This window comes from Pelecanus crispus, chromosome 2 (assembly GCF_030463565.1).
Source record: "Pelecanus crispus isolate bPelCri1 chromosome 2, bPelCri1.pri, whole genome shotgun sequence".
In the NCBI taxonomy this organism is placed as follows: Eukaryota; Metazoa; Chordata; class Aves; order Pelecaniformes; family Pelecanidae; genus Pelecanus; species Pelecanus crispus.
The window spans coordinates 175,925,146-175,953,108 of NC_134644.1; the positions used below are offsets into that span (position 1 = coordinate 175,925,146).

The 27,963-nt window shown below is 46.9% G+C and overlaps 2 protein-coding genes across 7 annotated transcripts in view; both read left to right on the forward strand.

The window, feature by feature from the left end:
* NRBP2 (nuclear receptor binding protein 2) overlaps positions 1-3,679 on the forward strand; it is a 29,093-nt gene extending 25,414 nt beyond the window's left edge. For all 3 annotated transcript variants that reach the window (XM_075728126.1, XM_075728127.1, XM_075728128.1), the window contains 3 exons: positions 116-179; positions 1,063-1,118; positions 3,019-3,679. In XM_075728126.1, the coding sequence (XP_075584241.1) occupies positions 116-179; positions 1,063-1,118; positions 3,019-3,087 (189 nt within the window). In that variant the 3' untranslated portion in view covers positions 3,088-3,679. The remainder of the gene's footprint in view (positions 1-115; positions 180-1,062; positions 1,119-3,018) is intronic.
* A 3,213-nt stretch (positions 3,680-6,892) lies between these two features.
* Positions 6,893-27,963, forward strand: part of PUF60 (poly(U) binding splicing factor 60) — a 36,209-nt gene continuing 15,138 nt past the window's right edge. The window contains exons 1-5 of one of the 4 annotated variants that reach the window (XM_075728344.1): positions 6,910-6,939; positions 17,734-17,842; positions 24,257-24,352; positions 26,094-26,183; positions 27,197-27,247. In XM_075728344.1, the coding sequence (XP_075584459.1) occupies positions 24,275-24,352; positions 26,094-26,183; positions 27,197-27,247 (219 nt within the window). In that variant the 5' untranslated portion in view covers positions 6,910-6,939; positions 17,734-17,842; positions 24,257-24,274. Of the gene's footprint in view, positions 6,940-17,733; positions 17,843-24,256; positions 24,353-25,344; positions 25,743-26,093; positions 26,184-27,196; positions 27,248-27,963 lie in introns of those variants that run through there. The other 3 variants (XM_075728342.1, XM_075728345.1, XM_075728346.1) reach the window with 3 other exon arrangements.

Genomic DNA, 27,963 nt, shown 5'->3' on the forward strand with positions numbered 1-27,963 from the left:
CAACATCCTCCCTGCTCACCACTGCCAACAGTTTCTAGTACCGATGGAAGAGTCGGCACCTTTCTCTCTTGTGGAGAAACTGGGGTTTGTAAAGAGCACTCTCTTCTTTCTGCAGCTTACTCTTCTGCTGATCCTGGAGGACAAACTGCATCGACAGCTGAGCTATGACTTGCTGCCCAGTAGGTTTACTTGCAAGTAATTTTTTGTGCATGAATACAGAAATATTGCCTGGTGGCCCTGGTCAGATTTAGGCTCAGATTGTGTTAGACATGGATTGTGTTTACAGCCAGCTTTTATTTCCTTCCTGTACTGGAAGAGCAGACTAAACCCTAATATCCATGTGGTACCAGTTCTTGCCCACTCAGACCCTGAGGTTATAGCTCTGGGAGAACTTTGGGAGTCTAGTGAGTGGCCATCAAGAACATGCATTTCACCCTGGGGCATGTGGCATGCAATTTCTGGGGTAACACTAGTGAATTCTTCCCTCATTCCCAACACTGGTGCAGTCTCCGCAGTACCTTTCAAAGGAGAAGGTGGACTCTTCTCTGAGGAAGCCCCAGGGCTCTGGGGAAGGGTGCTTCTCCTCAGAGCAGGTCCAGCACAGCAGGCTCCTTCAACAAAGAGCCTTCTGGAGGCCATGCAGTTGGCATGCCTTGACTGCCTTACAGCCAAAACTGAAGCATAAAGCTTGGAAATTAATGCTTGGGAGTTGCTGCTTCACCAGCTCCTTGTGTTTTTCTGCCTACAGGTAGTGACCTGCCTGCTTTTCATGCTGAGCCAAAACAAAGTGACACATTGCCAAGACTATTGTGCTTTGTGTGTTTTGGGACTGGAGCTCATTCCTGCCCAGTACCGTGTTCAACTCTCATTCACTGCCCACTTCTGTGCTCTGTTTGCCCCAGGATTACTTAGCAATTGCTTAGCCAACCAAAAGTATACAGCTCTCCTAAAGCATAATGAAGCATAATGCAGATGTGCTGCGGGTTGGGATAGGGGCACTGGTAGAGGAGGAACTAAGAGATGTATGAACTTTCATGTTCTCACCATTCCTTGTCTCTGCAGCTGATAACTCCAAGGACTTGGCAACAGAGCTGGTGCATTATGGATTCATCCACGAGGTAAGCCTCCTGCCACTCCTTCTCATCTCAGTCGTGCATGCACTGTGCTACCAAGTGCAGTCCCCAAATCTGTGTGACACCTCATGCCTCAGAGGAGTAAGAGCTCCTCCATTCCCCATCTAGCAGCCAGAGAGCAGTCACAGAGGCCAGCCTGCAGCACTCCCCTTCCAGTGAGTGACAACACATCCTTTTTTTTGTTGTTTTTTTCTTTCTCCATACTTGGCTTATGCCTAACTCCAGGTTGCTGCTTTGAGGGGACAGTCGTATTGCGATGGCAGGGTTAATTACATCAATCTTGTAGTGATTCTGAATGTGAGAACCAGAGGAGTGCCAAGGGAAGGAAGTTGAGGCCACCTCCCATCTCCCAGAGGAATTGTCCCCATAGCTGGTGTTGCCTGGACAGCTGCTTTTAACTCACTCTGCAGATTTCTTCCTGCCAGAAGAGATGGCCAATCCCAGCATCAAAATTCCAGGCTCTCCCTTAGGTGTTTGCAGAGAGTCCTAAGAAATAATTCAGAGCAGCCCAGTCATCCAGACTACTCAGCAGCATAGCCTCCAGGAAAGGCTGCATGGAGAGAATTAAAAATATATTTATTTTTATTTTGTACAAGTTAGGAATTCTGGGGCTGTAGGCAAAGTTTTGGAGAATTCCTCATTCTGGATGCTGACATTAGACAAGGAAGGGGTCAGCTTCACTGAGTGAAAAATTTATGTGAGTACACCTGGAAAAAAGTACACTTAGACTTTCTTCCTTTCTTCATCTGAGCATGGTGACTGCGCAGCTTGGCACTGACATACTGGGGTGCTTTCTCCTGTGCTCTGGAAAATAGGTGGCATTCGGGGCAACCTAACACTGTAGAATATACCTCACACAGGTCCGTGTTCCATGGACTGTAAATTACCTTTCTCTTTCTTTCTCCTAGGAGATAACTTCCTTTTAGCACGTCTTCCCCTCTCTAACGTCTTTTCTACTCCACAGGTACCAACTACCTTTTCTCTCAGATGGTATAACTGATTCATGCCATGTTAAACTCTGAGCAAATGTCCTGAGCCTGTATTTAGCTTGGAAGTATGCTGCTTGTTTCTGACCTGAAGGACTTGGGTACCCAAATGCTCATCCAGTTTTCCAGCTATTGTGGTTGGTCTAACATACCACCTATGCAGTACAAATCTTGTCTTCAAAATCAAAGTTTTTTTCTTAAAAGAAAAGTAGTAATTTAGCAGCAGTAGTGACAAAGGGGTGCCTCTAAGCAACAAGAAAACAACTGATTCTGCATTTTTCACCTGAGGGATAATTTTGAGTTTGTTTCTGGCAATTCCAAAACCCTTCTATGATACAAGGTGGGGGTGTTTTACATCCTCTACGTATCATTGTGTATTTCAGTAATTTCTTTCTTAAGGAATAAACATTCTAATTATGCTATAAACCACCTACTCCTCAATGTGTTAGAAAAGAGATGGCTGTACAAAATAGTTGCTAGACCAACAAAAAGTGACATTAATTTTTATTTTTGTTAGCAGTGACAATATTATAAAACAGATGGCCATAGAAAATAGCTTTAGATCCAGTGGTCAGTTAATTAAGTTGAAATTAAACTAAACAAAAGAAGCTGGACCTGTTTTGTTCCTTCAGATTGGAAGCTCCAAAGAACCATCTGCTCTTTTGCCTTTCTATTGCACCTGACACAAAAAGGTTCCATTCTTGATCGGCCGTTTGGCATTATTCAATAAATACGATAATTATTAGTAGTACGTTCCAGATGTGCTTGCGAGTTGTTCTCTTCCCATATCAAAACTCAGATGTGAAATCGGTGGCTTGGGATGGAATCATGTAAGGAATGAGATATCCAAGGTAGCCAAGCCAAATGAATCTGTCAGCATGTTTTTTCTTTTATTTTAGGATGACTGTGAAAAGCTGGCTAACTTCCTGGAAAATGCCTTCCACAAATACCGGTCTCCTCCCTTGTGAGTCACCTCACGGCAGTCTGGGACAGAGCGGTCCCCCTGTACCGCAGGGGACGGGAAGTGTACCAGACTAGAGGAAACTGCGGGGCTCCTGACCGAACTTCCTTCAGCAGGACTGACCAGGCACTCGCTCCTGAATGAACCTTTGCACTCCATGAGAGGTGTATGCCTGGGCTGTGGTGTGAAAAGACAACGGGAAGTGGAGGAGTAATCAGCAAACACGAGAAATTACATGTGCATCAAGAGAACTCGGAACCAAGCAGGAGTACATGTTCTGGTGCCCACTCCTGAAGCAGCAAGCCAAAGGGAGTTGTGAGGCAGGGGGGAGTGGGGTAACATCCCCTGCAGCCCCTTCCCGATGGTGATTGTGAAGATGAAAGCTGCTGCAAGAATCCCCCAAACTGATAAATTTCCTTCTGGGAATGATAAGCTTTTTTCACTGCAGGTCCCAAAGCTATTTTTTTCCTCTTGCCAGCTGGTAATGTTTGCAGAAGGGAGGAAAGGAGCAGGCTTGGAAAGCTCCGGCGCAGTTTCCAATCTGCCACATTCCACTCTTTATACCCAGTTTCTCCTGTTTTGTTAAGGTTTCCCCACCGCAGATGTGATGCCTTGTAATGAGAATTGCACAATTTGGTGTAAGCTGAAGGGAGGACTTTGTGAGTTGGACTTGATATGGCATAAGAAATTCCAGAAATCCAAACCCACCAGCTGGATCCAAACATGTGGATCAGCAGAAACCTCACTGGTGCTGAACAGAACCCTTGTCATTCCCCAGTTTGTCTGACAGCCTTCCAAAATCTCATGGCATCTTAAGGGGAAAAACCCTGATGTCTCTTCCTTCCCTGTTTCTCCTGTGGTGTTTGGAACTTCAGTCACTAGCCTGGAGAAAGGGGCAATCATCTTAGCTGCTGCGCACATCAGGTTCATTTGGTGAAAAGTGCAAATAGGAATTATTTGTGTCACAAAAGCCATGCAGTGCTGCTCCATGCTGTTCACGTTGTGCCGTGTGGAACCAGCTGTATCATGCTGCGCTGTGCTGGTGTGCTGCGCTGTGCCGGGTCTTCCATGCGGTACTGCCTGCGTTACGCTGCCTGCGCTTTGCAGTGTTGCACCAACTGTATCACGCCGGGCTGGGTTTGCCATGCTAGGATGCTATGCTGAGCTGCCAACTTGTGCTGTATTTCCCAGTTGCGCTATGCTGTGCCGACTTTACAAACTGACAAATCAATAAAGCCACTGAAAGTAGCTTACCTCATCAGAGCACTCCACTCAGCAAACCGCTCACTAATTTCTTAGTCACTCTTACAGTTAAACTAAGAAGATGCGAAATAGCTTCCCTGAGTTCAACAAACTTAGCCACAAAGTCAGGCAAATTGGGTAGAGAAGGAATTTGGTGGAGAAACACCATACAGCTGCTTGATTCAGAAATCACTGTTTCTCCAGAACAAGCTTGCACTTGCCTCTGCAAACTGAGAAATTCCTTCATATACCAACTGCTTCATTTCCCTGATGAGCTAGTCAGCTCTTCTTTAACACATTTCCCCTGAATTCTTTGTTTGATTTAATGCTGTCACAGCTCAGTTTGACCAGTGGATTTCTCTGCTACTGGCTGTGCTGTGTTCAGCGATGATGAGTTCATGAACCAGCTACTGCAGGGTGTTTCCAATACATGACAGGCTGCTCTCACAGAATCACAGAGCAGTTGAGGTTGGACGGGACCACTCGAGATCTCAAGAGGCCCCTTCCAGCCTCTGCGATCACCTAGTCCAACCCCCACTGCTCAAGCAGGGTGAGCTAAAGCAGGGAGCCCGGGACCATGTCCAGTTGGGTCTGCGTATCTCCACAGATGGGGGCTCTCTGGGCACAGCCCATTCCTGTGTTCAACCACCTTCACAGGAAAAAAAAAAAGTGTTTTCCTACGTTCAAATGGAATTTCCCATATTTTCAGTGCCAATTGCCTCTTGTCCTGTCACTGGGCACCACAGAGGTGAGCCTGGCTCCATTTTCTTTACCCTCTCACCAGATATTTGTACACCTTGATGAGGTCCCCCCAAGCCTTCTCCAGGCTGAACAGCCCCAGCTCTCTCAGCCTGTCCTACGACAGATGCTCCAATCCCTTCAGCATCTTGGTGGCCCTTCACTGGACTCGCTCCAGTAAGTCCATGCCTTTCTTGTCCTGGGGAGCCCAGCACTGGATCCAGCGCTCCAGATGTGGCCTCACCAGTGCTGAGCAGAGGAAGGATCAGTCCCCTCAACTGGCTACCAGGTTTTGCCTGGTGCAGCTCAGGATGCTGTTGACTTTGCTGTGAGGGCACATTGCTGGCTCACAGTCAGCTTGCTGTCCGGCAGGACACTTACCCTTCTTTGCAAAACTGGCACCAGCACAAGAATGGAAATCCTGCCCTCACACTTGCAAGTCAGACACAACTCCAAATTTGGCGTGCTGTCATGCAGGAAAGGGGATGTGTCCTCAGACACCGACAGTCAAGTCTGATCAGCTAATTAGGATTGTGATGCCTGCCCATATATTACTAGTTGTGGTATGTACACCTTTTAGTAGAGTATCTAGTCCTTTGCATAATGTAGGAATCCACTATATCTTAATAATGTTTTCCAGTGCTTAACTGCTGTCACTTAAACTTAGGCTAGAAATAAGGCACACTGTTTTATGTTCCGATTCAGATATTGTACCTTTATCTCTCAGATGAAAAGAACTTTCACAATGCAAGACTTTCTCATCATAATGGTAATTAGATGTTAAATTGTCTTTTAACTGCTTTTGATAAGCTTTATTGGCCTGAACTTTCTAAATCTCCTAATAAGATAGGCTTTCAGGATCTGTAAACGTCTTGTAGATTTTCCTGTCTTGCATCTCTTCTGTAGTGGGGCCAAGAGGCCACAACAGTCTCATGCCAGTTTAACTAATTAAGTGCAAGGTGTAACAGCACATCTCTCTGTCCCTCACTAACGGCATTTTCTCTTTAAAGCAGAACCATCACCTTGGGAAATGATGTCTTTGGGGGCCCTTCCTATTTCAGAGTAGCACTTCCACCCCCTGTGATAGAGAGCACCTGTGCCAGGCTGTTTGACCTTGCCTTTGCCTTTCAGTTTGGATGCAAGAGACTGGACCCACCTGGAAAGAACAGAGTAAAAGGGCCAGGCTGGGGACAAATCACCAAGGTGATGTTTCCCTTCAGCGGTCCTCAGCAGGTCCTGGATCTGCTCTCCAGTTGCATACTCAGCAACTACTGACCTCCCACAAGAGGTAACGGGCTGTTAACTGCGGCTGCCCACGTAGCGCCCCAGGACCCGTGGCAGTCAGGGCCCTCTCAGCGCCTCCAGCACGCTGCAGCTCAGCCTCCGCCCGCAGGACGGCTCCGGGCTGCAGCGGCAGCTTCTGCGCCCCCGCCCCCGAGGCGCCCGTGAGGGCTCCGGCTGCCCAGTCCCGCCCTTGCTGCCGGCGGAGGGGGCGGCCGCACCGTACAGGCCTGTACAACCCCGGCCCGGCCTGGCGCGGCCCGGGAGCCGCCGGGGATCACGCCGCGCCCCGGCGCTGGGGCGGGCGGCCCCGCGGGGCGCTGAAGGCCGCGGCCAGCGAGCCGCGCTGAGGTCGCCCGCAGGCCCCTGGGCCCCATCCCGGGCCCTGGGCCCCTCCCGGGCCGGCGGGGCGGGGCGGGGCGGTGCCAGCCCCACCGCAGTCACGTGACTCCGCGGAGTTCTCGCGACACTCTCCCCCCCGCCGCCGCAGCGCTCGCGAGAGTTCCCCGTTTCGCGCGCACCACAGAGCTCTCGCGAGAGTCCCGCGCCGACTGCCGACGGGGTGGACAAGATGGCGGCTACGACGACCATCTCCCTGGTGAGCGGGGCGGCCGCCGCCCTCCCGCGGGCGAGCCGGGGCGGCGGGCTCAGGCCGTACCCGTTCTGCGCAGCGTCGGCCGGGCCGGAGGCGGGGGGGCGGCTCGCCTCGGCCGCGGGGCCGCCTGTGCCTGCGGCCCCGCTGGGGACCGGAGGGGCGGGCTGGCGGCGCCGGGCCGTGCGGCAGGGCCGAGGGCCCGTCGTGCCCGGCCGCAGGTCGGGGCCTCCGCTCCGCGGGGCGGGGGCTGGGGCGGGGGCTGGGGCGGCTGCCGCGGGGTGGCTGCGGGCCCTCCGTCGCCCGCGGGCGGCCTTTCCGCCTGTGCGCGCTCGCTCCCGGGGATCGCGGCCTTCCGGCCCCGGCGGCCGAGTCGCTGAGAGGTGCCGCTGGTGCAGCGGGTGCGGCTTCTGCCTCGCCGTAGCGGTGGCTTCCCCGTCGGGAGGGCGCCCGTTCCCCCTCCGCGTCGGCGGCTGGGCTGTTCCGGGCGGCCGCCCCGCCGGGGTGACGGGCTGAAGCGGGCAGGAGCCGGGAGCCCCGGCGGCGGCTCTGCGGGGCGGCCGCTGGCCTTAACCGCCTTAGAATCGTTTGGGTTGGAAAAGAGCTGTAAGGTGATCAAGGCCTTCTCCGTCTTCTGTGCGTTCGTGAAAGGATCCCAACGGTATTGATTTCTATAAGAGTTCTTTGAGTTTTCGGGAACATTCTTTAGAGCTGTCCTGAATGGACTACTCACGTCGTAAGAAAGCAGGAGGACGCTCATTTCAGAGGCTTGTTTGTTTTCCTTGTGAGTTAAATAGAAGAAATTAAAGTACTTCACTGGGCCGCTATTCAGCCTTCCTTGGACTAGTGCTTTTATTTTTGGCTAAGTATGGAATTGTGTGAAATGAAATATTGGCTTTCTCTCATGAACAGATCTAATTCTAAAGCTGCTCTGTTTTTCTTTAAGGGTCTGCTTTTGAACCCTGAAGGAGTTGTCTCTCACAGTATTCCTTTTTTGAATTCACAAGTTTGGGTGCTCATAATCCGGAGCAAATATGAATAACTCTCACTTTGTTTCCCATCTCATCTTTGCTTAATTAGGAATTCATTAGGTTAGGAGGTTTGCCAGGTTAATGCTGGGAATGAGTGCTCAAGTCTTGAGCACCTGAGGTTAAATATAATTCCAAAGATAATCAAAATGAAACAAATGTTACATTGCTTAGCATGTGTGAGGACATCAGGTTTTGCTTTTTCTCAGAGCTAAGGCAGTGTCTGTCCCGTATTTCACAGCACACTGCTTCAGCCAGTTTGTTTGCTGTCACTTTATAGTTCGGTATATGCGTATTTTAAAATGACAGTGCATACATTTCAAAACCGAAATAATTAGCTAACTTTATAACAACGAGACACTGCATGGTTTTGCTGCATGGGAGCAAAATGATGTGGTGGCTACTTAAACAGAAGACTGTCAAAGTTGCAAGTCCATTTATGGTAAATTATCAAGGTCTTACAACACAGACAGAGGAATAAAGACCTTGCTTCAGAGTTTCTATTTATCTATGTATATTAGCTATTAAAAAAAATTAATCAACACTGTAAAAGAAACTATTGTGTTACTTTTCTGCAAATCTGTCATTCAGATTGAGCGTTAAGAGCTGAGCAGAGTACAGTAAATGTAAGGAGTTTGATTATTTTTGTTTTATTGACTTCAAACACCAGGCAGTCAAGCTTAAACCTGTTAGCTTACACTGTCACATTAAAGTGGACATTTGCATTCAGAGAGTTATACTCCTCTTACGGATGAAGCATTGCATCGAGTCCAAGCGAGTCTTGATGAACCTGTGAGTATTCTTGGGGCTAGGAGCAAGAGTCATACGGGCCTCAGGAACTTAAAATTTAGTTTCAGAGCTGGTGCTGCTGTAGTGGGTGGCTGTATTGGCAGGAGCGAGGACATAGCGATGGCCTGTAGATGAGCACAAGAAACTGGCAGCAGCAGTCCTGTGGCTGAAGGAGGTGCACAGGTACTGTGACAGATATGGGAGGTGAGGAACAAGATGCGTGTTTTGAATATGCTGATATTATTCAGCAGTGTTTGGCTATAGAAGGATTCAGAATAGCCGATGTAAACTATGTCTCTGTTGGTACATCTGTCACTTCCAGCGTGTTTTGACAAGAGGCAGTAGATATCAGGAGTGAGGAAAATGAAAAGGATTAGTTAGATGAAAGATTGTGTTAGAATGCAAGCCATGAGATGGAAGGAAGTAGCTTTTTTTATTTCACTTGCTCCCAGACTAGGTGGTATCTCAGTGTTTAAATGACATAGTGTAAGAGACAGCCTTCCAGGAACAAGAATTCCAGCTCGGCTTGGTGTAAGAGAGCTTGCCATATGGGAAATCTGCCTGCATTGCAAGCTGAGGGGCCACGGCCTATGGCAGCGGGGGGGGGGGGGGACGGGGGATGGGGACCTGCTTTTATTCTGTATGGACTTTTGTAGTATAACTGGAAGATGTTTATTTTAAACTTAAGGGCTGTTAAACATCATAAACTGAGCATTCATTCTTGCCAGCTTCACACAATGAGTTAACCCACTTTTTTTTCAAGTAGGATCTTTCATAAACTGTGTGTTCTTTATGTGAGTTTAGTTCTCATCTTGCTGGAAATAAGGTGAATCTGACCATCCAATATCGTGTTAATTCATCAACATTTTTGTCACTGTGTTTAGCTTGCTGTGCTTGAAAAACTGACATATGGTCTTAGTGTTAATGGTTCTTAAAATGAGGACCCGGTTCAAATGTCCCCACAAGCACCTTTTGCATGATCCCTTGCATCTTTCTTTTCAAGTTCAACATGGGTGCCTCTGTCTGTTTTAAATCTCCTTTCCATGCTGGAAAGAAAATTGGCTGGTCTACGATATGACGAGGATATTGGCCCAAAGAAAGTCCAGCACTTCTGCAGTCTTATCAGAACAGCTGCAACATTTACTTTGTTCTGGGACAATTTAAATCATGAAGGCTGGCTAGAAAAGCTTGAGAATTAAGGACAAAGTAACCTCAACTAAGAGGAACCCAGTTCTGGAATTTGGTAGGCTTAGATTTTGCTTTCAGCTAACTTTCTGAAAGTAGATTTGCAGTATAGGCTCTGCTGTTGTACTGGAAACAGTTAAATGGGAAAAATAATTAAAATAGAAAGCAGAGGGCTTTTGTTTGTCAAAAGGGGTGCATCTTGTAAGGATACTGAGCTGGGTCTTACGAATTATAAATCAGAGTTCCAAAATGTTTCATGATTTTCAAGTGTAGTGTATGCTTATCAGATGTCATAAATCTACGTTACATTGAGCCCATCAGTAAACATTTACTGAATGTGTCTTATAGGAAAGCCATGCAGTTTGATTAGAATACAAGATGGGAATCCTCACTTCTTTACCTAGCCTGTTCTTTTTCTTGTCCTCCTGCTACTGAGAAAAAGCATACCTATTTCTTGTTTGAATTTTATGTAGAATTAACTTTTATACTGAAGTAGTTTTGCAACTATAATTTTAGTTGGTGCCAAATGCTGTTGATTACAATAACAGGTCTGCACTACTGTGTTTTGTTACCCGGAATATTACTGGTGTGGCACACTGCATTGCTGTCCTGGATTAGCTCTACTGGCTGTATCTGTTCTTTCACCTGCATATTTTTTCTCAACACTTGCTTTTGAATCCATTATGCCCCCCACTGTTGCCATAGGCCGTGCCCCTCAGCTTGCAATGCAGGCAGATTTCCCATAGGGCAAGCTCTCTTTCTCCTGATGTTGGAGCTGTAACAATTTTTTTTCTCTCTGCATGTGTGCCCAGTCAGCCTGAGCAGTCTGTGTGCACATAAGGTGAAGGTGTGCGATGCCCAATACGTCCCATCCCCCTCCCAGGTATTCCTTAAAACCTGGACAGCCTCAGGGACATCTGATGCAGCATTCAGTGGTTTGGTTTACTTAAAAGAAGGATAGGAGGAAGAGAAACAGTCGCTCAGGATCATGAAATAGCTGCCTCCCTGCTGGACGACCAGCTACCTCTCATGAAAAACCTGCGGGATGTGCTGCTTCCTGTTGGTGTCTCGTGCCCCCAGCGTCCAAGTAATCATCAGCCATGTCTGTATTTGTGGAAGGTGCCAGGCCATGCGGAGGTAGGGCCAAGAACCTGCAGTGGCAACCTCAGCAACCTTCTTTTTTAACCAGCATGGTCCTTAAGTGGCACTGAAACTGCGATCATGATGATGAAGTTTACGTTTTGGGGACGCATACAAATTCAGTAATTCCAAGGGGTCTTTTTCTTTGTTTTGTTTCATGGGGTAATTTTTTTGTTTTTAATTTACTCACTCATGACTGCCCAATTGTCAGTGGGAGGATGTGGGTTAATTCACAGAGCAAGGAAGTACCCTCCTGTGTCCCTGTGAGGGATGTAGTTGAGGAAAGGACTGCCATATGCTACTCCTGGTGCAAACTCTATCTTCCCAACAAATAAGTATTTTATCTGCTTCTCATCTGTAACTGTGGGAATCTGTTAAAATGGTATTGTACTTCTAGGACAAACCAAGCAGACGTTTAATTTAGTTGCTGAGGGAATCTTTAAGAAAAGATAGAGCAAGTCTAGGAAAAGATCTGACTGGGGGAGAATTAAGCTTCAGCTTTTCTTCCTTCTAACATTACTGAAATTACTTCTCCTTTGCATTGTTAGATTGCTCTTGCTACTGCCTTTGGTATAAGGAACATGCACTCTGCAGGCAACACAAGTAATTTATTGAAATATCTGCAGGATTGCTTTCTGTAGTAAGTCCACCATATTGAGAGCAATCAGAATCCTTGCAGGGCAATCCTGCACAGATATTTCCAGTACTTAACACTTTGCAGATTAACAAATTTGCAGCTTACTAGTTGCATGTGAATTTTGATTTTTTTTTTTTAAGAACATCAACAAGCACATGTGCATTGTTCAGCAGGAAGGCAATTAGCAGCAGCAAGCAGCTACATCAAAGGTATTAGTAGCAATAGGTCCTCCTCAAATACTTTTAACTGTAAAAGTTAAACCATTCTTAATTTTGACTGTAAAGTCATGTGTTACTGGAAATAGTTGTGTATCTGCATTCGAGATCTAAAATTCAGCTATGGTATTTCTGGGATAAATTTTCTTAGCCTGGAATGGGTAATTAAGTTACTCATGAAGCTTAAGAGGACCAGTACAAGTTACTTCAAGACTGCATATATTTGTTCTTTTCTTTTGACCTGAAGTAGTTTTTAAATCTCTTTTGCACGTTTGAAATAGTTCATAGTTTCTGTACTACTGCCACAAGCAAGACATGCTTGTAACTTGCAGTGGACTATTTATGTATGCAGCTTGTGGTGATGGGGTGGAAAACAATACAAAATTCTTATAAAAGCATAGTTAGTGTAATTCAGATGAAATTTTTCAATGACTTGATTGGTACCTTTTAGTGTTAGAAATGGAATCACCTGTTATAACTGATGAAATTGTTAATGTCTTGCTAAGGAAACTTACATTTTAAAATCAATTAAATAGTCTGAGACATTTGGTGCTGCTGTTTTTTATATCAGTTGTGTGAAAGTGTTGTACGTCACAGCTTGAGGCACCGGTCCTTGATATACTTCCATTGTAGATGCTCCTTTAGTGCATCCTCCTCACCCTCAGCGATGGTACTTCAGAGTGATGTGCAGTGCTTCTCGTTTTGGTGTTTACCTGATTTTTTTGGCCTTGTGAACTTTTTTGCACTCTTTTTTCCTACACTCTTTCCAGACTCTTGACACTCTTTAAAATATATATACACATACCAAAAATGGATACAGTATGTCTCTATTTGTCTCGCCAGTTCCATTTATAGGGATAAAAACACTACAGTGTTATTTCTGTGCATTCAGTAATATTATTAGCCCTTTTTGCTATCACATAATGTAATCCTGTGTGATTGCTTTTCTGTCTTTCTTTTTGCATTCTTAAAATCCCAGCGGAGGTAGATAATGTGTCCTTTCTCCCAGGAGGGACGCATGTTCTCTGTTGGCGACTTCAGTGACAATAAGGTTTATCAACCAAAATTAAGTTCACTTAGATGCTTTGTGCAGTTCTGGGGCACTGATGTGACCGCAGGATTCTCTTAACTGATTTCAGAAAAGAGATCCGTCTGCTGAATGTGTTTGTATTTTAATGAGGCTAAGGTGAAATGACTGTGAATACTCCTTACCAGGACAGTTAATTTTTAAACAGAGGTGAGAAGTAGTTATGGGGGGAAATGGTGATTGTGTGAAGTGCCTGCCGGCTCAGCTGGGTGCTGGGGAGGGCTGGAGCTTTCGCTTGGAGGGTGAGCGGAGAGCGGAGCAGCCTGCAGTCGCCTGCCCGAGGAGCTTCTCGCTTTGCATGTCCAGGCCTCCTCCTGGCCCTCACCTCCCAGGGGGCTCTGCCCTCGCCTGTGGTGGGTTCTGGACCAGCTGTTTGGGGGGCTTTAACTTAGCACCGTTTATGAGGTTCTCATCCTAAAAGGATTAATTGAGGAAATGGTTACTGGATACTGCTTCATAGGCTTTTTGCATACAGCATCACAGGTACTGTGGCAATCCTGAGCATTATTTAAACAATCCAGTTCCCTCAGCTTCTCCTTACAGGGCAAGTGCTTCAGCCCCTCCACGGTCTTGGTGGCCCTTTGCTGGACTTCCTCCAGTTGACCAGTATTTTGTCTTGGTGGCTCCGGAAGTGGTGCGGTATCTAGGTGTGATGGAAGGAATGCTGAGTGGAGGGGGGATCACCACTGCCTCTGTGGGCTCTGTTCCTGTTGATGCAGCCCAGGACGCTGCTGTTAATGCGCTCTGGCAGCGAGGAAGCCTGGCTCGTGTTTAGCCTGCTGACCACTGGGACCCCCAGTTCCTTCTCCACAGAGCTGCTCCTTGGCCTGGACCACTGCAGGGGGTTAGCCCATCCCAGCTGCGGGATGTAGCATTGTCCTCCTTGGTTCTCATTAGGTTTTTTATTGGCAGTAAACTTTTTATACATATGACATAAGCTGTGTTGGGAATCTCAAGAGTTTCAATCATGTTTCGCATTGGCAAGAGTAATTTGACGGTGTCAAATAAGACAAGAGAGCTGTCTTCTGCTAAGAGCAAGTGGTGGAGAGAACTTGTGGTTTAGAGGAACCCTGTATTGGGTTTGCATGGCAAGGTTTCAGCAGGGGGTGGGCTGCAGGGGTGGCTTCTGTGAGAAGCTGCCAGAAGTTTCCCCTGTGTCTGATAGAGCCAATGCCAGCCGGCTCCAAGATGGACCCGCCGCTGGCCAAGGCCGAGCCCATCGGTGGCAGTGATAGCGCCTCTGGGATAACATATTTAAGAGGAGGAAAAAAAACCCAAACCAAAGCCACTGGGGACTCAAACTGCAGCTGGAGTGAGAATATGTGAGAGGAACAACTCTGCAGACCCCAAGGTCAGTGAGGAAGGAGGGGGAGGAGGTTCTCCAAGCGCCGGAGCAGAGATTCCCCAGCAGCCTGTGGTGAAGATCCTGGTGAGGCAGCTGTGCCCTGCACCCATGGAGGCCCACGGGGAGCAGAGATCCACCTGCAGCCGGGGGGGAGCCCACGCCGGAGCAGGGGATGTGCCCAAAGGGGGCTGTGACCCCATGAGATGCTGGAGCAGGCTCCTGGCAGGGCCTGTGGCCACGTGGAGAGAGGAGCCCAGGCTGGAGCAGGTTTGCTGGCAGGGCTGGGGACCCCGCGGGGGACCCACGCTGGAGCAGGTGGCTCCTGAGGGGCTGCACCCCATGGAAGGGACCCACGCTGGAGCCGTTCGTGAAGAACTGCAGCCCCTGGGAAGGACCAGTGTGGGGCTGGAGAAGTTCATGGAGGACTGTCTCCCATGGGAGGGACCCCACGCTGGAGCAGGGGAAGAGTGTGAGGAGTCCTCCCCTGAGGAGGAAGGAGCGGCAGAGACGGTGTGTGATGAACTGACTGCAGCCCCCATTCCCCGTCCCCCTGCTCTGCTCGTGGGAGGAGGTAGAGAAAATCGGGGGTGAAGCTGAGCCTGTGAAGAAGGGAGGGGTGGGGGGAAGGTGTTTTAAGATTGGGTTTTATTTCTCATTATCCTAACTCTGATTTGACTGGTAATAAATTAAACTGATTTTCCCCAAGTTGAGTCTGTTTTGCCCATGACAGTAATTGCTGAGTGATCTCCCTGTCCTTATCTCAACCCGCGACCTTTTTCATTATATTTTCTCTCCCCTGTCCAGCTGAGAAGGGGAGTGAGAGAGCAGCTTTGGTGGGCACCTGGCATCCCGTCAGGGTCAACCCACCACAGTCATAGAATCACAGAATGCTTTGGGTGGGCAGGGCCCTTCAGAGCCCACCCAGCCCAGCCCCTGCAGTGCCAGGGACAGCTTTAACCAGCCCAGGGTGCTCCGAGCCCCGTCCAACCTGGCCTGGGATGTTCCCAGGGATGGGGCCTCCACCGCCTCTCTGGGCAACCCCTTCCAGTGCTTCACCACCCTCATTGCAAAAAATTTCTTCCTTAAATCCAGTCTGAAATCTCCCCTCCTTTAGTTTAAATCCATTACTCCTTGTCCTGTCACAACAGGCCTTGCTAAAAAGTCCTTTTCGGCGCCCAACATGGGGCATGAACAATTCGAGGTAACGATAGTAGTTGGGAGAGGTGGTACGGGCAAAACGTGGACTGAACAATGTTAGAGAACGGAATGATCATGGGGAATTTCGGTTGTTATAATTGTGGTGAAGGGACGAGGGCTGGATTGTGTGACGTATGTGGATTTTAATGATAATTCTTAAATATGTGATTCACAGGGGTGGAATGTATTGGGTTTGCATGGCAAGGTTTCAGTAGAATCTCAAGAGTTTCAATCGTGTTTCGCATTGGCAAAAGTAATTTTGGAGTCTGACAGTGTCAAATAAGACGAGAGCTGTCTTCTGCTAAGAGCAAGTGGTGGAGAGAACTTGTGGTTTAGAGGAACCCGGCATGGACGTTGAAATTACGTGCGAGTGCTCCCACTGCACTGTGTTGTCTATAGCTGCATTAAATGGAGAAGGGTTGGCTGAAGGATTTGTCAGTCAGTAAGGTGAGATGGTGCTTGGGGAAAACGGTGATCCCTTTTGGGAGGGAAGAATATGTTTCCTTGTGTCTTGCTTTCCTGTTTGAAATCAAGAGGATCATGTGCATCTTGATTTATTTTAGCACTGTGTTGTGGTTTAACCCGGCAGGCAGCTAAACAACACACAGCCGTTCACTCAGTCTCCCCCTCCGCAGTGGGATGGAGGAGAGAATTGGGGGAAAAAAAAAAAAGTAAAATTCATAGGTTGAGATAAGGACAGTTTAATAGGACAGAAAAGGAAGGGAAAATAATAATAATACACAAAATAAGTGATGCACAATGCAATTGCTCACAACCTGCCAACCGATACCCAGACAGTCCCCAAGCAGCGATCGCTGCTCCCCGGCCAACCCCCCCAGTTTCTATACTGCCCATGACGCCGGATGGTATGGAATGGCCCTTGGGGCAGTTGGGGTCAGCTCTCCTGGCTGTGCCCCCTCCCAGCTCCTTGTGCCCCTGGCAGAGCAGGGGAAGCTGAGAAGTCCTTGCCTGGCATAAGCAGCACTGAGCAACAACTGAACCATCAGCGTGTTATCAGCGTTATCCTCATCCTAAATCCAAACCACAGCACTGTGCCTGCTGCTGGGAAGAAAATTAACTCTGTCCCAGCCAAGACCAAGACACGCTGTATTGTAGCTTGTCAGGAACAGTGATTTTCTTCCTTTGAGTGCTGAAAATTGAGGTGCAGGTGATTTCTGGGTTCCATGACAGTAAGCGATCATGCAGAGCGTACTGCATATAAAGGTAACATCTAGAAGACTTTTTATTTCTCAGTGCTGATCCAGCATGGACAAGTTCTATCAAATGTGGTGAAAAGGCATCACAAGGAATTGTTTCAAGGGTACATAGATCACTTGTGTGCATGTATTTAAGACTTCTCATGCTTTCACATGTTGGGTTTGCATAGAATTTGGTGCTCTGGAAGAGCTATGGACAACGTTAGTGAAATTTGTCATAAATCTCCTTGTTTGTTTAAATAGAAGAGATGTTACTGGCCAAATATGCAGTCATGCAAACAGTTTGATCATGAGATGCTACGAAAAATGACACATTTTGCAAGGTTTTAATCCCTGCCCGTTCTCTATAGAACTCATCTGGTAGGATGGTGTCAAAAAGCTTGGACGTGTCCCATACTGCTGGTTTTGGCAGTACATTAGTTGCACATGCTAACAGTAACAGAAGAAATAACTCGCTAGCACTGCTGTTCCCATTTGGGAAAAAAGAAGTGTTCTATAGGGGGTGGAAAGGAATAGTTGCTAGAGAAGTTAATGAATGGTAAAAGGTCATTGTGCACAGAAAGGCTTGTGAAGTTACAGAGTTTACAGCTGAATCCACAAAGATAGTAAATAGGGGCAAAATACTTAAGTGTATTTATATACATGAAGAAGGACCTTTTTTGAAAAATAACCTCTTGTGCAAGTAAAAACCTTGCCTTTGACCAGGCACTCGGGTGATGCTTCTTCCAGCTTGGCTGCTGGTGTGGGGTGTTGTAGCATGAAAATACTGAGATGAATGCAGGTTCCCAAGCGCTGATGCAGGTGGCAGAGCAAGGCTTAAACTGGGTATACTGGCCAGGTACTTCACCAGTCCTCTTTCCACCTCTGTTTTATTTAATCTTATTGTTGTTTGCTTGTTATGGTTCCTAAAATAAACAAGATTCTGTGTTTTTCTTTCTCTTGTGTGTGTTTATACTTCAGAGAAATTCTCAGCCATGTAATAAATTTCCAACGAATGTGCCTGAACTCTTGGAGTTCAAACCACCTTAAAGGGCCAAGCAACGCTCAGAAGCAATGTTCATAGCAACAGGTATACAGTTTCTATTTATTTCTCTTTTTAAAAGAAGCTCCTATTCTCCTGCTTCTGTTGTCAACTTCTCTCCCATTTTTCTTGTTCCCTCCTAACTGTTACAGTGCATTTAAATAAGGCAGTTTTCAAGGTGGCCAGCCTTAGTATAAAGCACCAACTGCTTTTCAACAGTTACTGTTACATTACTGCCTAGCAGACTCAAATTAATTGTGCTGAGCCTTTTCTTGGTAGCGGTATTACCCTAAGGTGCCAGGAAAGAGAGGAACAACAGTCTCGGTTCTCTGTGAATGGTAATAGAGATTTGGGTTAATTTACACAATCTGTTGCTTTTCAAATAGACTGCAGTAATTAGAGGATGGTAGTCTTCCTTGAAGAAACTCGGTGTTAAAGGGTGCACGATGGTAAATCTTTGTTACGGCTGTACCCCTGATGAGCAGAGGCATGTATCTTTGGTTTCTTTCCAGAGGCAAAGAGCTTGGAACCGGTAGTGCCTGGGTCTGGCTTCTTGGATGCTCTTTGCCACTTCTAGATCACTCCGTCATCCTTAGTTTTGATTGTACTCTCCCTGCTGGAGATTAGATGTTATCAACCAGTTTTCGAAAGCTATGCCATTTCATGAGCTCAAATGTCTAAATTACATTAAATGTAGATATGTAATAGTCTTTATTTTTAAAGAATCATAACAAATTATAATCAAGTGAGTAGCTTTTTTTTATTGTGGATGGTTAGATTTGATAGCCCTTCTGCTCTGTTTTTCTTCTCCCAAGTCTCATAGCTCCTAAATTGCAATAGTTCAATTTTTTAAAAGCTGAGGGGAAATGGAAATAGCAATAGAAAAAGATGTGGGCTTTTTAAATTGTCTGCAGAAAACTAAGGAAGTCTCTGGAGTTGACTCTGTGATAGCATATATGTAGGTGTAAACAAATGAGAAGGGGAGCCAGGAGAGCTGGGTGGAAAACATTTTTTTCAGCCAGTTGGTTAAGAAGAATAATTTTTTTTTTTTAATTTTTTTTTGAACGTTCCACAATCAAAATGAGTCTTGGAGATGATGTAGCCTTCCTGTACTGAACAGATCACCATTACGATATCGCTTTGCTGATACTTGTTTTCAGCTTGCATGCGGACTATGCAATAGTGTCTTTTGTTCGGTAGCGTGCACTTGAGTGTCCCAGTTTGCAGCCATTGAATGGTTCGACTACCTCTGTTCTTATTCATGTGTCAGCTTTCTTTTGTTGCACTTTTATTTCTCTTAGGTCCTTGTGTGTTACTCAGTGTAGCTGTGAACTTGGATCTGAAGGGACCAGTGAAGTAACTGCAACTCTAGAACATTGTATGCAGATACTTGTGGAGTATGTTTTTATGTTAAGAGGGTTTATTTTGCATCTGCTCATTGATCCTAGAAAATGCTCACAAACCCCTATGGTAAACTTGAGACTGAATGCGCAAAACCAGTGTTGCTATAAAACAGAGAGCAAAAATGATCTAGGATGTATCTCTCTGAACATCGCTGAACTCATCCTGTGGCTCTCTTTACTTTCAAGGTAGGTGAGCTCCTACTCCTCAGCCTTGATGGTCTGACTAAAGAACAAAGGATGCATAGCCTGGCAGGAGGCAGCATGCAGGGTGCAGTCGCCAGTAGACTGAGACAAGTGGGCTAATCTGGGAGAAACTTTGCAGTTGGCAAACGAATTGCTTAAAAAAAAAAATAATCTTACTTTCTGCTATTAACTTAGGCTTTTCCCATGCTAATTTTTATACTGAAACTAGTAGTGTTCGCAGACACAAGTCTTTTCAGCCTAATCTGTGTCTACAGCTGAACAGATTAGGATATTTGTCCATTCTGGTATTTTAAGTTGTTGACGGTGAACATTGAGTTGAGAGAAGAAATTAGTTCTGCTTTTGATGGATAATACAGACAGAACTTAACATGAACAACAAAGGCAGGTCCAGATCCTGCTGCTTTAAGCTGTGAAGGCAGTGAGGTTGTGAAATGGATGGTTCCAACAATGGGACCATTGTGCTGTAGTCAGACTCTCACTTCTTCCTCTGTTGCATTCATTTGGTAGGAAAATAGAGTTCCCCCATGGCGCAGCATGTGAATCGGTCAGACCAGTCCTGCTTTGCATCCTCACAAGAGGTGGACAAGATTCTGTTGGGAAAACAAACACAGTTTACCTCATGAGTAGAAGTTTCTAGTCCAATAGTCACTGCCACTTAGGTAAATGAATAGCCAGAGGATCTCAGGATAAGGAATGACTGGGCGATGTGATGGCAAATGTTGCATTTAATGTGTTAGAACATATAAAATATTGTGTGTATGGTGGGGAATCATAGAATCATCTAGGTTGGAAAAGACCCTTAAGATCATCAGGTCCAACCCTTAACCCAGCGCTGCAAGCCCACCACTAGACCATGTCCCTAAGCACCACATCTACACGGCTTTTAAATACCCCCAGGGATGGGGACCCAACCACTTCCCTGGGCAGCCTGGTCCAATGCTTGATAACCCTTTTGGTGAAGAAATTTTTCCTAATATCCAATCTAAACCTCCTCTGGCGCAACTTGAGGCCATTTCCTCTTGTCCTATCGCTTGTTATTTGGCAGAAGAGCCCAACTCCCCCCTCCCTGCCCCCTCCTGCCAGGAGCTGCAGAGCGATCAGGTCTCCCCTCAGCCTCCTCTTCTCCAGGCTGAACACCCCCAGCTCCCTCAGCCGCTGCTCCCAGCCCTGTGCTCCAGACCCTGCCCCAGCTCCGCTGCCCTTCTCTGGACACGCTCCAGCCCCTCCGGGTCCTTCTTGGAGCGAGGGGCCCAAAACTGGACACAGCATTCCAGGTGTGGCCTCATCAGTGCCAAGTACAGGAAGATGATCACTTCCCTAGTCCTGCTGGCCACACTATTTCTGACACAAGCCAGGATGCTGTTGGCCTTCTTGGCCACCTGGGCACACTGCTGGCTCATGTTCAGCCGGCTGTCGGCCAACACCCCCAGGTCCTTTTCCACCCAGCAGCTTTCCAGCCACTCTTCCCCAAACCTGTAGCGCTGCATGGGATCGTTAATGACCCAAGTGCAGGACCCGGCACTCAGCCCTGTTGGATGTCATACAGCTGGCCTTGGCCCATCGATCCAGCCTGTCCAGGTCCCTCTGCAGGGCCATCCCACCCTCCAGCACATCAATGCTCCTGCCCAACTTGGTGTTGTTCTGCAGACTTACTGAGGGTGCACTCGGTCCCCTCATCCAGATCATTGATAAAGATATTAAGCAGAACTGGCCCCAGTGCTGAGCCCTGGGGAACACCACTTGTGACCAGCTGCCAAATGGATTTAACTCCATTCACCACAACTCTTTGGGCCCGGACAGTCAGCCAGTTTTTTACCCAGTGAAGAGTACGCCTGTCCAAGCCATGAGCAGCCAGTTTCTCCAGGAGAATGCTGTGGGAAACGGTGTCAAAGGCTTTACTGAAGTCCAGGCAGACAACACCCACAGCCTTTCCCTCATCCACTAAGCAGGTCACCTTGTCACAGAAGATCGGGTTGGTCAGGCAGGACCTGCCTTTCATAAACCCACGCTGACTGGGCCTGATCCCCTGGTTGTCCTGTACGTGCCACGTGATGGCACTCAGGATGATCTGCTCCAGGACCTTCCCTGGCACCGAGGTCAGGCTGACAGGCCTGTAGTTCCCCGGATCCTCCTTCAGGCCCTTCTTGTAGATGGGTGTCACATTTGGTAATTTCCAGTCACCTGGGACCTCCCCGGTTAGCCAGGACTGCTGATAAAGGATGGAAAGTGGCTTGGGGAGCCATTAATACATTTCTTTGGTGAGCCAAACAAACTGATTATGTGTGCAATGTGACAGGTTGTAAAACAGCCTTCTTTTCCTGCATGCGCTAATTAGGGTTTATCTGCTTAAAAGGCATGTGACCCCACTTTATATCCAGTGAGTAAAATAAAAAATGTGGTTAATGAGCTGAGTAAGTAGCATTTAGCATCCCCCCCACCCCCCCCCATCAGTTGGGGGAAAGGATTTATGGCAGCCCTGCCTGGAGGGCAGAGTAGAGTCTCTGTAACGGCTCGGAGGGCGTCAGCTGGGGACGTTTATTGCGCGGAACTCCATAATGTCACAGTCCCGCGTCCAGTGTATGGGCGACGAGCCAATGGGCCAGCAGGTACAGCTGGCGACTGCGGCCTTGGTGTTGAAGGGCTGTCGCGTTGTAGCTTCTGTTCTTGCAGCCAGAACTTGCAATTGCTATGGATAAAGCAGACACTGAGGAGGCCTTGCATTTTGGGCTCTTGTGCTCTGTGTTCCTCTCCTTTTTAGCGGGAGGGCTTGAGGATTGTTGCCTGGGCCTGGGCCAGGGCGCCTTCTGAGAAGCTGCTGCTTTTCTCCTCTCTGCTGCTCTTTACTTCCTGAACTTGGCAGTTCCTGTTGCTTCCATAGTAATTGTTTCTAAATTTTTACCCTAAATTGAGAATACCATGTGAATGTGCTTGAGCTTTATTTATACTTAGGCGGTATCTGTCATTTACCGTGGAAGTAATTCATGTGGTTAAAGTATCTTAACTATTTTGCACTTTTCCTCCCTGTCACAAACAGAACATTCTACGTATCAATATATAAAAAAATATGAAAATACCGTAAGTGAAAAATCGGACTGTCGGGGACCTTGTGATTCTGGAGGAAGTGGGTGACTGGTGTGCTGTCTGCTGGGCATTACCAGAGCAGGGACAGTGCAGGAACTGGGCTGGTGTTCTCCTGAGCAGGCAGATGCACAGCGTATGGCTCTCCTCATGGGAACGCGTGTGTGCTCTTACCTGAATCGCTCTGTTATCACTAAGTGTATCTGGCAGTTCTGTTGTGACTTGTTGAGAGTTGCCGCAGCTCATCTATCGGTGTGTTCCCCTTTGCCTTGTGGTAGGATAAAGAGGATGCAATGAAACATGCAATTTGTGTGCAGCCGTGATGCTGCACATCAGATGCACATCTTTGGCTTCTGAAAGACATGTTTTTCTCTCCGAGGCTTCAGGCGTAGCCAAAAACTGTCTTTTTGCTGTTCTGCATTTTCGTATTACATTCTTAAGACCTTGACGTACCTGTAAGTTTTGGTGGGGTTTTTTGGTGGGGTTTTTTTGGTTGTCTTCCCCCCCCCCCCCTTTTTCCCCCTTTTTTTTTCTTTTTTTTTTCCTTCCCCCTGGAGGAGGAGATCAGTGGTCTTTCAGAGACATTTGCGCCCACGGGAAATGTTTAAGTCGTTAGCCAGTACCAAGAGTGCCATGAGCAGGTGATTGTTCGGAATGAATGGGAACCAAATTAGCAGGAATACTGGCTGTTCCTTCTGCTAAAATGCCAACTACTTTGATGTTGTATCTTTTCCAAGTGGGAGCTTTGTTCCTGTGCTGGGAGAGCTGGTTTTGTTTTGCCGGCTGAATGGGTCTGTTCCTTTTTTCTATACTGTGCTTGTTACAGAGTGCTTACCTTTTTGTTTGTCTGGTTTGGGGTTTTTTGTTTTACTGGAGAACCAAGACATCTGTTAATAGGCTTTTAGTGATGAACCCTATTTTGACAGGAAATAATGTGATAGCACTTTTGAGATGCCAAAGAATAATACCCTGAGGATACAAGGATGCTTACCAGAAAGACCTAAGTTGCTGAATCACTTTAACCAAAAACAGGTTGATAGGTATACCTTAGAGAAACCTACTGTTACTTAACATAGTAGGAATAATTGACCAGTAGTTTCACAGGAATGGACTTCAGTGTAAAACATGAGCACGCGGTAGAGAAGTCAGTAGAATACCTAAAACACAAAGAGAGCTAACATTTGTTAGCTACACATAGATCTGAAAACGTGAAAAGTCAGTTCCGTGCCCCAGAAGCTTCTTTCTAGACCTGTTCTGATGTTGGGTTTGGGAATCTGCACGGGCAGGTAGTGTGCATCTCATACTAAGTATGAGAGTAGTGCTTCTTTGTTACTCAGTACCTGAACAGTATGTGAGATTTAGAAAAGTTCCAGAGAAGATTTCAAAAAGAACTTGAGAAACCAAGGGTGACAAACCAGTATAGGAAGAGATGGAAGGAGAAAATGGATGGGTACATTTGAGAGTTTAACTGTTGAGAGGTAGGATGGAGACGATGTGAGTGAAGACTGGGGATTACTTAATTTTCTTTTAACTGAAAATCTGGTAAGAAAAACTCTTTAAGTATCCACCACGTTCATCAATTTGTACAATTGATGGGATAGCTCTCCCATAGGGAGTGGCTAGAATATTAACAGGTTTTCGTGAATTGCTAATAGGTTTGGGAAGACTTTTCAGCTAACTGACATTCTGACGTTAAATGCTTTGGGTTTCTGGGAATGAAGAAATTGGTCACTTCTGTGAGAACAGTTTTTTCAATGAGTATTTTCTATTTTCTCAGGGTACAGAGTCCATTAAGATGGAAAATGGGCAAAGCACTGCAGCTAAGCTGGGGCTTCCTCCCCTCACACCGGAACAGCAGGAAGCTCTACAGAAAGTGAGTAAACTTGACAATTTGCTTCTTAGCACTCTCGTTTGTTTGGGGTTTTTTTGGTTTGTTGTTTTTTTCAAATGAGCAGCTGTTACTGATGTTACAGAAGGGAACTCACCTACCAAGAATATATGGGGTAATGGCCATGCTGTGTGTGGATTCACACGTTCAAATTTGTGCCCAAGAATTACTTGGTTTGGTTTATAGATGCTTTTTGGTGAGCATGATGGGGAATTTGCTGTTAGGGTGGGGAGACTATTTTTAATTAAAAAAAAAAAAATCAAAATCATAAGTAAATAACGTCTTAAGATCACGTTGTAATTCTAAGACAATACGCAAGTGCCACAAAGTTACTGCAAGGAGCAGCCTGTACTCCACAAGGAATAGGTTTCTTATATGCTCCAGCTGGTCTTTTATTCTGTCCACACAAGAACACATCATGAAATATCTCTATCTTTCTCTTACGCTCTTTCCCATGTTGTTGTAAAGAGACCCAGCAGCAAGTATTTTCAACCCATTTGAGCCAACCTGTTTTAATCTAGATAAAATTTCAGTCCAGCTCTGATTTCTGGTTGTTGGTCCTGTTTTATACAGCTGGTGGGGAGGTTACTGCTGACTTCTTGCCCACTTCCCTGATGGGAGTGAGTGATGCCTGGCTTACTGAGAGGAGAGCAGAGTTGGGAAAAGAGGGGAAAGAAAAAACCAGGGAATGTGGGAACTGTGGGCTAGGTGTCTTCTGTACTCTGGCGAGGCAAGTATAGTATTGTTCTAGGTAGGCTACGTGTGAATGTTCCCGTAATGTTGAAGTTGCTTGTGTGTGTGTTGTTTGGCTCACAGTGTGAAACGGCCTCGTTTCCTCTGGCTTCTCCGTAGCTGACAGATGTAAATCCCCTTGTCCGTTTCCAGGTTTCCGAAGCACACGTCTCAAAACCACGGTTTAGAGCCTACCGTTCCCTGGCACCTCCCAAACACGTACAGCCATGGAAAGCAGGTGCCTGAGGGGTTGGCTGAATGTGTTTGTACCGTCCCCTGGGAATAGGCACATAAGTGGGTATTAGGTTTCCCTTGACAAAGAGCCTCCATGTCAACACCACTGGGTGTAAAGCTCAGGCTTTGTCAAATTTGTAGAAGACTGAAAGAAAAAGACAAATCAGTCTTGTGTCTGCAGGCTAGGAACCAGAGAAGGAGAGCTGGAGCATTTTAGTGAGCAAAAGCAGTGGGTTCTCCAAACTAGAATAGGCCAGACATGATAAGAAAAGAGAGGGGGAGTGCCCAGTCAAGAGACTGGGCATGGGGATTTGGAGCCCCCTTCCCTTTTGTAGAACCTCTTTGTCCAGATGTTCTCTGAGTGGAAAGGACTTGAAGGAGGCTATCTGTCCTGCCCTCATGCCAGCAGGTAAGGTGCTATGGTGGGATCTAAGGGGCAGAGGGCGGAAGAGGGGAAGTGCTAAGTGTGTAATGCATGCTGCTTTCCTAACATTGCGCCTGCTGCAGACTGAGTCCATCCAATCCTCTGCTCAAGCATTATGTTGTATTTCAGGGCTCATGACTCTGAGATGCAGACCGAGATGTCAGTAAGCTGTTGGCCACTGGCTAATGTACAGTGCCTTAGTGCTTAGGGCTGGAGCGCCGAAAAGTTCCATTGGCAGCCAGTTGTGTGGTTCTGGGGAACTGCGGTGTAAAATCAAACATCGTTCCCCACTCTGTGGTATTGTCCTGTGACTACAGAGTCTGTATTTCTTTCTAGGCAAAGAAGTATGCAATGGAGCAGAGTATCAAGAGTGTGCTGGTGAAGCAAACCATCGCCCACCAGCAACAGCAGCTCACCAACCTTCAGGTGAGAGACCCTCTGAGATGCTCCTTCTGTGTCTTACTCTCCCCAACAAGGTGGAGTTCTTTTTTGCACTTAGAACCAGAGCACAGCCTGGAGCCAGGTACATGCACTTGTGTTCCCACAGTGAAATTGAAGTATACTGTCTTCAGCCCACTAATGAAACCCCCTTTACTTACCTGCACAAATTGACCCCAAATTTCACTCATTCGAAGGGTAAATTTTTAAGAGTTTCTCTCCTGTTGGCTGGGCAAATGCTTCCTGAAATGCCAAAAGCCAAAGAATTTGCTGTGGGTTTCACTTCCAACTTACATTTAAGGTGGTGTCTAGGGTTACTGGGAACAGTATCCTCTCACCATCTCTTCTGCTTGAGGGGAGGGTACCTGTCTCTCCTGTGTTATTGACAGTGCTACCCCGTTTCCCTCCCCTTCACTCAGGTGCTCTCTCAATTTCAGAGAAGTTCTGTTGGCTATTCCTGCTAATGCTGGAATGCCTATGTACTGGGAGAACCCTTAACTGGTATTTAAATCTCCCTTCAGAGGTTTCTTGAACACATCTCACTGCCTTCTACTCAAAGTTAGGAAGCCCAAAATAACGGCTTTGGGATGTTGGATTTTTCTAATGAAGAATCACTGTGGATGTGCTTGCCACATTAGGAAGCTCTGGTCTTTCAGGGCTGTGCATGTTTCTGAGTGTCTGATCTAGTTGAGGGGCTCCTTTTTAAATGCTGGGGGTGAATCAACGACAGTGGTTGCAGAGGTTACTATTGCCTTGAGTCCCCCCTGGGAGAAGACCCTGCTTCCTGAGGCAGTGGCAGCAGCACAACTCCACCCTGACCTGGTGGGACTGGAATCTGCAGGGTCCCAGCGCTGGACAGTCCTTGGGACCAGGCAGTGAGGGGCAAGGAAGGAGAGGCCTCTCTCACAGGTTCCCTGTGCCGCCGCTCTGCTTGAGTTTTTACAAACAGCCGTAGTATGCTCAGCTCCAACAGACTGAACTCTGTCTTTACTGTCTTTCAGATGGCAGCAGTGACAATGGGCTTTGGAGATCCTCTCTCACCTTTACAATCGGTCAATAGACATATTCACTTCTTCTTGGGCACTTTGTCTTAGTCAGGGCCTAGAGTGGGGAAGTATGTAGTGGTAATACAATGCTCTTAATTCAACCCAGCACAACCCTCCCACATACCCACCTGTTATGGACAAGCACAACAAGCAGAGGCAAAGTGTAAACTCCCCAGAGGAAGACCCTAGGCTGGGTGCAGTCTGCTGTGACACTGGCAGTCGGGGTCCTGGAGTCAGTTGGCAAAGAAAGCTTTAGATTTCGAACAGTTCTGAACACACCCGTGAAATTGTGGGAGCTGCATTTCTAGGGATGCTACAGTTCTGAGGTCCTGACCTAAAACTAACTGCCAAGGTAACTCATATATGGGCAATTTCTTACGAAGCAAACTCAAAGCACCGGAGACCTGGCAGCTAAGGTGCTGGGGAGGACTGGGGCACTATAGGTTTGCAAAACATATTGCAGCCCAGATGTAAGACTGCTCTTACTGTGCGTGTTTCCCGACTAGGTGAATATGGCATGTTTCAAGTAAAGTAAAAGCAGGATGGAAGCAAGAACTGCAGGACTATTCAGAGAACCTGTGCAGTCCTTTAGTGCTGGAATTTCTAATCAGATCAAAGAGCTTAATTACCTGGGATTATCCATCCCCTCCTTTTTCCTAGACATGTTGGATAATGGCCACTGCACAAAGTGTCCTATAAGCTCCACTCTGCATGCAAATGTT